The 11,898-nt window shown below is 44.6% G+C and overlaps 1 protein-coding gene across 1 annotated transcript; it reads left to right on the top strand.

Annotated features, from left to right (window-relative positions):
* The first annotated feature begins 2,114 nt into the window (after window positions 1-2,114).
* On the top strand, window positions 2,115-11,257 carry RBP7 (retinol binding protein 7). Its single transcript, XM_084651989.1, has 4 exons — window positions 2,115-2,223; window positions 6,303-6,481; window positions 6,800-6,901; window positions 11,131-11,257. Exons 1-4 carry the CDS (start codon window positions 2,151-2,153, stop codon window positions 11,179-11,181), a joined length of 405 nt encoding a protein of 134 aa, XP_084508115.1. The 5' UTR covers window positions 2,115-2,150; the 3' UTR covers window positions 11,182-11,257.
* The last annotated feature ends 641 nt before the right edge of the window (window positions 11,258-11,898 follow it).

The following is an 11,898-nucleotide window of genomic DNA, read 5'->3' as shown; positions in this document are numbered from 1 at the left end:
CAATTACTACAGGCCTGGACTCACATTTCCCTTTCCATGCAGAAAGACTTGCTTCACAGAATACTGATTATTTTAGCTACTGAAAAAGGTACAGTCCCACTACATAAGGAGAAAGGATTCCTTGCACTCTACCCCTCTTCCTCCAACTGAAGAGAGGAAATTCTCCACTGAAATCACCCTCTGCTCTGATCTTATGTTCTGTACCTCCATACGTGGCATTTGATGTAGGATCACAAGAATGAATTGTTCAACATATCTATGTTACCCTGTGCATTTCCTTTACTTGATCAAGCTTTGTATGTATAAAAGAACTAGCAGGTCATGTCTTCTATCTATATACAAGACAGCACTTTGTACTTTTATTATTAATTATTGTTATTATTTCTGAGAGTTTTAAAGTGATTTTCAGATATGGACATTACTATCCACATTTCACATATGGAGAAACTGAGGCACGGTCACAAAGAAATTCAGTGACAGAGTTGTGAATTAAATCTAGGTCTCTTGCTCTGACTAGTAGACATACTACTCATCTGACAATGTTCCCAGACTGAGGACAGGGAAAGGATCTGAGCAAGAAAAGTAGTGATCAAAGCTACTGCAATCACTGTGCACACTGGCAACACACCTGGATTCCAAGTTGTCTTGGACATAATTCACAGCATAAAAAAGACCTCAGAACACAGAAGAGGAAAGTGAGAAACACAGAGGTTACGTGATCAAGGTCATTCACTGTAGAGCAAGGAACCAGAATCAGAAGTTCTGTCTTCCAGTGTTTTGCTCTAACCACTAGAAAAAGTGGGAAAGGACCTGAGGAAAAGGACCTAGGGGTGACAGTGGACAAGAAGCTGGATATGAGCCAGCAGTGTGCCCTTGTTGCCAAGAAGGCCAATGGCATTTTGGGATGTATAACTAGGGGCATAGCGAGCAGATCGAGGGACGTGATCGTCCCCCTCTATTCGACATTGGTGAGGCCTCATCTGGAGTACTGTGTCCAGTTTTGGGCCCCACACTACAAGAAGGATGTGGATAAATTGGAAAGAGTCCAGCGAAGGGCAACAAAAATGATTAGGGGTCTGGAACACATGAGTTATGAGGAGAGGCTGAGGGAACTGGGATTGTTTAGTCTGCAGAAGAGAAGAATGAGGGGGGATTTGATAGCTGCTTTCAACTACCTGAGAGGTAGTTCCAGAGAGGATGGTTCTAGACTATTCTCAGTGGTGGAAGAGGACAGGACAAGGAGTAATGGTCTCAAGATGCAGTGGGGGAGGTTCAGGTTGGATATTAGGAAAAACTTTTTCACTAGGAGGGTGGTGAAACACTGGAATGCGTTGCCTAGGGAGGTGGTGGAATCTCCTTCCTTAGAAGTTTTTAAGGTCAGGCTTGACAAAGCCCTGGCTGGGATGATTTAATTGGGTATGGGTCCTGCTTTTGAGCAGGGGGTTGGACTAGATGACCTCCTGAGGTCCCTTCCAACCCTGATATTCTATGATTCTATGACTACACTATACTGCCTTCTATTCCCATCCAGACATCCACGAAAGACGTTAATATAATTCTTTTGTCATGATTCAGAAATAAGAGGAATGTGCACTGTAGTTTCTAATACTGTGGCATGGAGGTCACCTTCCTCCCCCTGATATAAGGTAATGCATAGCATAAGGATCAGTCCTTTGCACCTCTGTTAGCATATGTCATATTTGTAATAAGGAGATTAACTTTCCCCAGACTCATGTAAGTTTCCAATCCAAGAACCTGGATCTGATGCACCTGTACTGGCCCTCACTTACTAACTATGAAATCTGTCCCTGATTCCCCTCTTAAACTGATGGAAACAGGGAGTGACCATGAAGAGGTTAAACTATTCACTCTTTCCCCAATGTGACTCATGGGCCAGTAACATTTGCTCCACACAAAGATTTCAGATAACATGAACGTTCCCCTCCAATTCCAGCTGAAGCTAATTGTACTTCCACCCCCTCTCCCACCGCTTGGTTGGCCAGTGGCACATCCCCACTTGCAAGGCTGCCAGCTGTAACCTCTCCTACAATTCCCCTCATATAGGGGCCTAGCTGATAGGTACAGTCTCAGTCCTTTCTCTCTGGTCAGTGCTCATTTCCCTTTGGGGTTCTTGCTCTAATACCCTGGTCATGCCTGTGGATTTTAGTGGTACCTGGAACCTTGTGTGCAGTGACAACTTTGAAGGTTACATGCTGGCTTTGGGTAGGTGAAAATTATAGAAATCTATGCCCAGGGGTTTGAACTGTGCTAAAATCTAGAGGTGGTTGAAGTTTTCCTTCTTGGGGGGAGCAATTATCCTCTCCTTTAGAGGAGGACCTGATTTCCACCCCCCCCCCATCAAGAAAGGGACTAACCCTCATTTGCTTGCCTGATCAGTTTATGGGGGGGGGGGGGGATACAATGTAACTAATAGCTAGTATGCTGTTACTTTCAGGTGTCCTTGCTCCCTGTAGTGAAGTTTGATATCTGTCCTTAGCTGGTGCCTTTCTCATCGGGAATTAACAGTGCTGCTGTATTTGTGTATGGGCCCTTGCTAGTGTGAGGGAGGGATTTTTTTCAGCTGTGTCTACTCACTCTTTTTAGTATACACTTAAGTTTAATATCCTTACTAGGGCCACAAGGAAGCTATGAGGTAATCTCTCTCTGTCAGTGACAATGTCCTTGACCTTCCCTGTTGCTAAACATCTGACTGTTTAAATGCCAGTCCTCTAATATGGCAAAAGCCCTGTCTAGCAGACCACTGCTGCAAAATCACTTTCAGGGTGGTGACCCTGAATAGGATGATGAGCATACCCTCTTCAGTGGTTCTTTCCTCTGGAATGATCTAGGTCAGTGATTCTCAACTGGGGGGCTGTGAGCAGGTTTTAGGGAGGCCTCCAAGCAGGGCCAGCATTCAACTCACTGGGGTTCAGGGTAGAAAGCTGCAGCCCCACTGCATGGGGCTGAAGTCCTGAGCCCCGCTACCCAGGGCTGAAGCCTGAGCAATGTAGCTTTTTAGGGGCCCCTGTGGCATGGGGCCCCAGGCAATTGCCCAGCTTGCTACCCCCTTATGGTAGCCTGAGCTTTTATATGCAGAAAACCAGCTGTTGTGGCACAGGTGGGCCATGGAGGTTTTCATAGCATGTTGGGGGAGGGCCTCAGAAAGAACCTAGAGCAGAGGTTTTCAACCTTTTTAACTTCTGAAACTAGCATCTGAACTGCTGATAGGAATGGGGACAGACCAATTATATGCAATAACGAGGAGTATGTGGGAGAGGAACTAGAAAGGGCCTCAGTGCTGTAATACTTTCGTAATGTAACAGCCAGTGGAGGCTGTCCCTTTGGAACCTGTAACAAAACTAAGCAACTTGGTTTTTTGTAAGCTCCTAAGGCGTCAGAAGTGTAGGGAATAGCCCTGACTCTTGCCAACAGTTACGCACCCAAATATATTGCTTGGTGTTGGTCAACAGTTGGTTGACTGTTTTGGATGTTTAGTGTTGTAAATGGCTTTAAACGTTTTTATCCAATATTGGTAATATATTGAAAGATCCCCTTCTAGCTGTAGTAGTACCACATCCTGGGTCTGAGGCTAATGTTCTTGAATCCCCTCTGAGGATTAATAGACTCGGACTTGTCTTCATTAAATGGTCCTTCTCTCCAAGTCTTAATCATTCCACATGCAAATCCATATGCTGCAGGTAACAAGATAAACTATGCTGAGACTTTTCAGCCTCTACAGCATAAAAAACTACACCAGAGTCAATTAGCTCAAAAATATGACCATAGGAAGACTGAGAAGTGTCTTTTATTGCTTGCTTCTCCACATGGCTGGGAGTCTAATCAATTTTAAAATATCCTTTTTTAGATAAAGCTTGATGGACACAAATTATGCAATGAGAAGGTTTATCTTCTATCTTACCTCGATCTCTCTCTAGCACAAAGAAGACTGTATTGAAGTTCAGTAGCTCAGAGTGGGAATACCATGTTGCCTATTAAATATTATTATTGACATGTTTCCTATCCTACAGGGAAACTTCCAATAAATGCTCACCTGCCTAAATAGGGGTGTAGAAACTTGCATGAATCCCTCTTGATGAATGGGAGTTTGTCCTCTCTCTCTGAAGAGAGAATATTGAGGAGCAGCTGACTTAAATATCATGGCTGCTCCCAAAAAACTTATTAAAACCAAGTTGTGCTGAAGTGAGTTTGTGGTTTTCGCACTCTGTTGAAATCACCCTTGCAATAAATGGCTCCAGAAAGTTGTTGCAGCATAGTAATCTTATCAGGATTCTCTGCCTTTATTGCAAACAGATGTTTCCTTCACTTTTTTTACTGTAGTTTGCTCTTTCTAGTGGTTGAGTAGTATGGGTTACAAGGAGAGGGGAAGAAAACAAGGTCAACTGTGATTTCTGGGGGGATGACCCTGGAAAAAATTAAGTGACAAAATTAGAAACAGCAAGTTTACCAGAGCATAGCACGAGGACTAGGGTGGATGATGAGACATCCCTTCACAAAAATAATTTGAATGACATTGCTGAGGAAAGCCTGGATACTAGCACACTAGTTCAACTTTAACCATGAAATAGCTAAAGGTAAACTGCAATTTTTCTTTCCTTCTCAACAAAATTGCTTCTAATATCTAAGGTTACATGACCAAATGCAGCAGCATAGTGATCAGCAATATATGCTGCTAGTACAGAGTTAACCCTTCTTGCTACTTAGGGACAACTATGCTGTCAAGTGGTGGTGTGTATAAACATAACTGTCTAATGGACTTACTGGGTTTGTGTGTGTTTTTTTTGTTTATCATCTCAGATGTGGTGATGGACCATGTCTTTAGCCTGTGATGGGTGAATATAACCAAAGCAGTGGGTCAGATACGTGAAGCTATCTGAGCTTCATGTGACCCATGCCAATTGCACTATTCCTAGGCAGCAGAGATCCACCACTTAGGGTGGAAATGGAAGCCTTATTGTGGCTCTCCCCTTAAGTTTGTATTCTGAGCATGAAATTGGGAGGCTGTGTCTTGACTCCCAGACCATATGTCATGTGTAGAAACATTTGTCTAACTTCAAAATCATGTGAAGAAACTTTCTCTGGGGTGTTGCCTTGAGCTGAATGTCTCCGTTGCCAGTGCACTTAAACACTAATGTGTGTAGTGTCCTGAACTAACAGCTCAGGGATACAGGGCCTTGCCCGTGACAATTGCCACTGAGTAGTTGTCGCATGCTCCTTATGAGATGAGTTAGATCTTGCAGACTCGCTACTTAGCAGCAGCTGTTGCACGACAATTGGCAGTCCCTGGAAATTGTTTAAACTCAAACCATCACCCTGCTGATGATCCTGGCATGTGAACAGTTAAAACTACTTAGGGAAAGAAACATAAGGCTTCATGTGCAGCCATAGTGCCCTCTCTGCTTAGGGGGCAAGGACAGACAGAGTTTACCTTAAAAATGCAAGGTTATTCTTTGAACTACTCAACCAAATGGTTAAGTGGCTTGGCTGTCAAAACCATAAGTGTCTGTTTTGACAGCCCCATGCCCTCTAATGACTGATTATAAATACTCCATGCATGGAGAAAACATCATCATGCTGGTAATCATCCAAAAGATGAACAGGTCCTTAATGGAGCAAATAACACTACATAATAGGTGTCTAAGCAACAGTGGGTCCATGTTGCATACTCTGTTGGACAGGGAGACATGAAGTTGCTTGTAACAAAAGAAAAACCAATAACAGAGAGCTCTGTACCCCAGTTAGGAAGCTCTATAGGACCAAATTCTGACTTTGATTACACATGCAGATATCATCTGATGTCCGTTTCAGCTGGGTCAGCACAACTAAGTACAGGCCAAACTTTACCTTAGCTTCCACCATAGCAGTAGCATCCATCAGGTTGTACTAATACAGCCAAAGTCAATATAATAAACAACCCGTGCCAGCAGTGGCACACTGACTTGCCAGTAGTGTAAGGTGACCCACTAGTTGAGAAACTCTCCTGTACCAGTCTAATCAAATACCAGCGACCTAGCTTGGGAGTTGCGCTACACTATGCAGTCCCATGCTTGTGAAAGAGTAAAATACTAGGTAGAAACACAGTTTCCTTCAACTGTCCGGGGAGGGGGGGGGAGAGCTTTCCTGTACCTCTGACCTAGAGCCATATGAGCAGCACCCAAACCTGGACTGGCTCTGGGAAGCACTCTTGTGGGCACCATTATTAAGAGGGTAGCCTGGGTCTTGTAGGTTGGCAGGTACCCAAAAAAAAAAAAAAAATCCATGATGTTAAATCTCTCTCTCCTAAGGTATTGACTTTGCAACTCGCAAGATAGCAAAAAGGCTGAAGCCACAGAAGGTGATTGAACAGGAAGGCGATTCATTCTCCATCCAAACCACCAGCGCTTTCAGAAGTTACTTTGTCCAGTTCAAAATTGGAGAGGAGTTTGAGGAAGACAATAAAGGCCTAGATCATAGAAAATGCAAGGTTAAAAAAAAAAAGGGACGGGGGGGCTGTACCTGCTCAAATCACAAGGCAATCCACCAAACTGCTTCAACTGATCAATGCTAGTGTGGGGACCTAAATTTTGTCCTCAAACTGTCCTCAAGTTTCTTGGGAGGTTGGGGTAGGGACTGCTTGTTCTCTCCATGGTATACATGTGAGATTTAAGGTAACTCACTTTCTACAGAGCATGATGTAGAAGCACTAACTCAGGGAAGCAGCTTACCCTAGAAAGGGAGAGGGGCTACAAGAATGTGGTGTATGACTAAAATTAAGACTTGTCTGTCTGTCTCTCAAATGCAGACTGTGGTTACCTGGGACAATGACAAGCTTGTTTGTGTCCAGACTGGAGACAAGAAGAACAGGGGCTGGACTCATTGGATTGAAGGAGATCAGCTATATCTGGTATTCAGCTAGATTCTGATTTTGAATTAACTGCATGGCTCTGCATGAGGGCTACTGGGATCTACACTGCTGCTGTGGTTTGGGTTACTGGTATGTTCCCATGCAATTCTCTGTGCAGTGGATTCTAGGGCTACTAACATCAACATGTCCAGAAAATGGAGAATCTACATACATGTGTTTGGTACAGAGGGCAAGGACTCTAATATCTTTGGGAGAAGATACTTCTCTTCAGTAGATTGCTGAAGTGACTTGGAAGCATTTCAGTATCAAGATATCTGACTTTCTGTCTCAATCTTGTACCTTGGCTTGGCATTCCTGAACTTTCTCTTCTAGAGTTAGTACTTTTGTCTATCAACCCTATTGTTAGGGTGTCTATCTCTGGGTATTGCAACAGGGACAAAAGACTACTTAGAACATAACACTAAATATTAAAGCAGGGAGTTTAGTTGCTCTTAAACATTGCAAAAAGGATTACATGAGTCTTGGAAGAAAGATGTATATCAACTTGACCCTCTTCACTTGCTCCATTAGTTCTCAGGGTAGCTTCCCCCCTGCCCCGCCTTGGTCCTCAAAAGACCAAGTGACCTCTGCAACATGAGAATTGTCTGGCATGGGGTGGCCAGCCTGAGAAGGAGCCAGAATTTACCAAAGTACATTGCCAAAAGAGACACAGTAATACATCAGTAGTACCCTCCGAATCGGCTTTGCCCCTGCTCCTAGAGCCTCCCACCCACCAGCAGCCCTGCCAATCAGCACCTTCCCCTCCCTCCCCATACCTCCTGATCAGCTGGCTTGTGGTGTGCAGGAGGTGGGGAGGGAGGGAGGGCACAGCAGGCTCAGGAAGGGAGTGGGAAGGGGTAGAGTGGGGGCAGGCTCTGTGGCAGAGCCAGAGGTTGAACAGTGAGCACCCCCTGGCACATTGGAAAGTTGGTGCCTGCAGCTCCAGTCTTGGATCGGTGCCTATACAAGGAGATGCATATTAACTTCTGAAGAGCCACAGGTTGGCCACCCCTGCGTTAAATGACCGTGTAAAACAGGAATCCCTCTGCAGGGGGTGGGCAGGCATTGAAAAGAATGCAGGGGATTCAGAAGAAATAGAGCCAAGCCCTCTGAGCCAAGTTCCCATTCAGAGAAGGGCAGGGGAGGAGTAGGTGAAGAGTGGACCAAAACCCAGGGAAGGGATAGCAGTGATATAGAGAAATTCTCACTCTACTAGTGGTACTTAGATGGTCCCATCACCATGGTATTGGAGTGCCTCACATCAGGTAGAGCAGTGCTGTTATGCCCATTGTATAGATGGGGCATTGAGGGCACACTAGTGTGACCAGATGCCCCAATTTTTATAGGGACCATCCCAATATTTTGGGCTTTGTCTTGTATAGGCGCCTATTAACTTAATGTCTGGTCTCTCTTCTCCATTTTCTCCTCCCCCCCACCCCCAGATACACACAGGGCCAGATTTTCAAAGGCACTGGTGGGGGTGGAGACGTTGTTGTCCCTGAGCCAGTGCATGTATGATGTGTAACTCTGGATAAGATGGCTCAGATATCGAAGTACAAAGTGGATAGTTGTTGACATCCCCTGTTCACTGTGGTATTGATATCTGAGTGGAGGCACCCATGGCAATACTCTTATTTGATGTCTAGAAGATTTGACCCTCCAACTTCCTTTCAAGAGGAAGGGCTGCCCAGAGCTCCTGTACTGTTTTGTAGCCCTGAGATACCTCAGTCTCAATCCCACCCCCCCTCAAATTTAAAATGTGGAATGTTCTTGGTGTTCAGTTTTACACATTGTCCTGTAGAAAAAACACTACAGTACTGGAGTTGCTGTTAAGACCCTTCTGGGAAGTAACTAGCCTCTAAACAGAAGGCAGTGTTGCCAACTCATGATTTTTGTCATGTCTCATGATCATTGTTCTCCTTAAAGCTCCAGCTCCTGGGGTCAAGTGGATAAGTGATCTTTTTTTTTTTTTTTTTCTTAAAGAGAAATGAAGTTTCTAGCCCTTATGGGTGTGCGAGAGCTTCAAAATATGACCCTAGTGCACTCTAAAGGCTCAAAGCAGAATATAAATTAAAAACACCAAATCTATTTCATGTAATTTTTTTAAAGCCAATCATGATTTTTGGTGAGGCTGATTAATAGTATTGCCAACCCCAAGCATTTAAAAACAAACATGAAAGCGACTAGACAGTGTCAGTTTCACTCCTGTTTAAAGTCAGTTTCTGGTTCTCTTTGTAGTGGGTAACACAACCCTAGAGCTTCAAGCAGCTGCAGCATAAACTCATGGGCCCTTGCCCTACTACAGGGGTGGGGAAACTACTGCCCATGGGCGGTAATCTGGCCCTCAAGCTCCTGCTGGGGAGCAGCGTCTAGGGCTTGTCCTGTTCCAGCAAGGGAACAGGGTCAGGGGCTGCTCCACATGGCTCCTGGAAGCAGCAGCAGGGCCCCTCTCCAGTTCCTACACAAAGGGGCAGCAAGAGGACTCCACTCTGCATGCTGCCCCTGCCCCAAGTGCCACCCCCTCAGCTCCCATTGGCTGGGAACCGTGGCCAGTAGGAGCTGAGGGAGTGGTGGTGCCTGTGGACAGGGCAGTGCACAGAGCTGCCTGGCTGTGCCTCCACGTAGGAGCCAGAAGGGGGCCATGCTGTTGATTTCCAGGAGCCACTTGAGGTAAAGGCTAACCAGAGCCTGCACCCCGGAGCCTCCCCCTGTGCCCCAGCCTCAATCTTCCCTCCCCCTGCCCTCCAAGCCCTTAGATCCCAGCCCGGAGCACCCTCCTGCACTCAAAACCCATTATTTCCCCACCCCAGAGCCTGCGTGTCCCAGCCCCACTCTAGAGCCCCCACCCCTAACCAGAGCTTGCACCCCAACCCAAATTTTGCGAGCATTCATGGCCCACCATACAACTTATATTCCTGAATGTGGCCCTTGGGCCACAAAGTTTGCCCATCCCTGCCCTAGTGGGATGTTTCCAAAAGTTAAATTATTTATTCCAAACTTGATGAACTACAAAAAAAAAGCTATAAAATTATCTAGATTTTTCTACAATCGTTTCAGTTCTATTCAAGATTTAGTAACTAAGTAAGAACACACATTAAAACTTTAAACCTAACCAGTCTTCCTTAAGAGAATTGACACAAGATGTCAGAACATGTTAGTATTAGTTGAGTGAGTCTCTAATTTTTTACTTTATTTCTTTACATAGGAATTAGGAATTATCTGACAGAAGCACTGTATCTAAGTTATCTGGGGGAAAAACTTTTTTTTTCTCCAAGGTGCTCAAGTAGCATCTGGAATAATTGTTACAGTTGTCCCCCTCCCCTCAATCTGAAATGGTGCCCCTGGAGGAGACTTTAATGTAGTTGAACAAATTGCTGTAACTGAGAAATGGAAAGAACAAGCTTCAGAGGGGAACGTACTTAATATCTGTAGCACTAAAACCATTCTTTGGTGAACTTCAGGACATGTCCCTCCAAAAAGGAGTTCTGCTGATTCTCTAAATTCACATCAGGGAACTAAGTGTGGCTAATGCACCTACACCATCACTCAGAATTTTGGTGAAAGCTAATCTGTATGAATTTAGGGAGCAGGCTAGGCATTCTTATTGGATTTTCTATTGCAACTATACAGGAATAAATGGTATAAAATATTAGCATGAGATCTAACCAAGCACAGAGACCCCCCCACTCCTTAGGGGGCAAAACACCTGTTGGATAGCCCTGACTAGTAAAGCTGGGTAGAAAGGAGATCAGGGCTGGCAACAGCCAGAACTGGCTTGTTCATGCCAGCATTGACCTTGTTCAGTGGCCTGGACTGCATGGGTGAGATAAAGACTTGTAAGATAAGTCAGAACAGAATATTCATACCACATCTGCATGACTTTGTTCATGCTCTTCAATGTCATTAATGCTTCATGGTGCAGGATGAAGTGGGCATGATAGCAATGAGCATGAATAGCTGCACGTGGGGCATCTTGCACTTACACTGCAATTCAAAAGTAGCTGGCATGCTCTTGTTCTGGAATCCAGCCTGCCACAACTTGCTGCCAAGCACAGGGTAAGGTATAACTTGTGTGGGTACTAGTTGCAGACTGGCAGCAAAGGCAAAAGCTCTCCAAGATGCTCACTGTTGTAAATGACTTGCTGTAAACCAATTCAACTTCACAAGTACCTAACTGTCAGGTTGACTGTTACACAAGTTAAATAACATTTGTTCTCCCTTCTTGTTAGGAGCTGTGCTGTGAGGAACAAGTATGCACACAGATTTACAAGAGAGCTTGACTTAATCCAGTCTTGACTGACCCTTGAAAAGCATACCTGTACAGAGCAGACCTCCTGAAACTTATTTCTTTATGTACATGGGTTTCTACATGATCTCTAGGTTAACACTAAGCATTTCTTGATCAGGCATGTCTGGTTTTTGTTGTACTTCTGATCAGGAGAAGATGTAACTGTTTGAACTAGTGTTGCAGTTCTGCTCTTGTTAATAAACACTTGAAAACAATCCTGTCTGACTTGCACTGCTGTTATTTGGGGCTGTAAGAAAGGGGAGACTGTTAGGTAACTCAGCCCCATCTAACCATCAGAACTAGGCCAGCATCCCCACAGCCATCTAGAAGAGTCTGCTATGGATTCAAAGGGTCAATATAATATCAAATCACCAGTTATGATACTGGGAAGGCCTAATTTCCATGGCCTTATACCACCTGTAGCAGTGCAGAGGGTCCAAAAAACCACTTAAATGGCTGCCTCAACTACATGAACTAAGTACTTCAACCACCTTTCTGAGGAGCATAATGATTACCTGAAAGGAATAAAAGTACTTAGTAGTATGCATTAGTGGTAAACTAAAGTAATCATCTTCTTGGCTCATCAAACAATATTTGGAATAGAATCTTAGTGTCTTGATAGAAAACTACTGACATGGAGGGAAGGGGACTAGGTTCCACTTTTACTTACTAACTGTCCTCACACTGATGCAGAGCCATGTCTGGATTA

This window comes from Lepidochelys olivacea, assembly GCF_965140295.1.
Source record: "Lepidochelys olivacea isolate rLepOli2 genome assembly, chromosome: 18".
In the NCBI taxonomy this organism is placed as follows: domain Eukaryota; kingdom Metazoa; phylum Chordata; order Testudines; family Cheloniidae; genus Lepidochelys; species Lepidochelys olivacea.
Note: the sequence above shows the minus strand (reverse complement) of the source record. Positions and strands in the feature narration are given on the sequence as shown.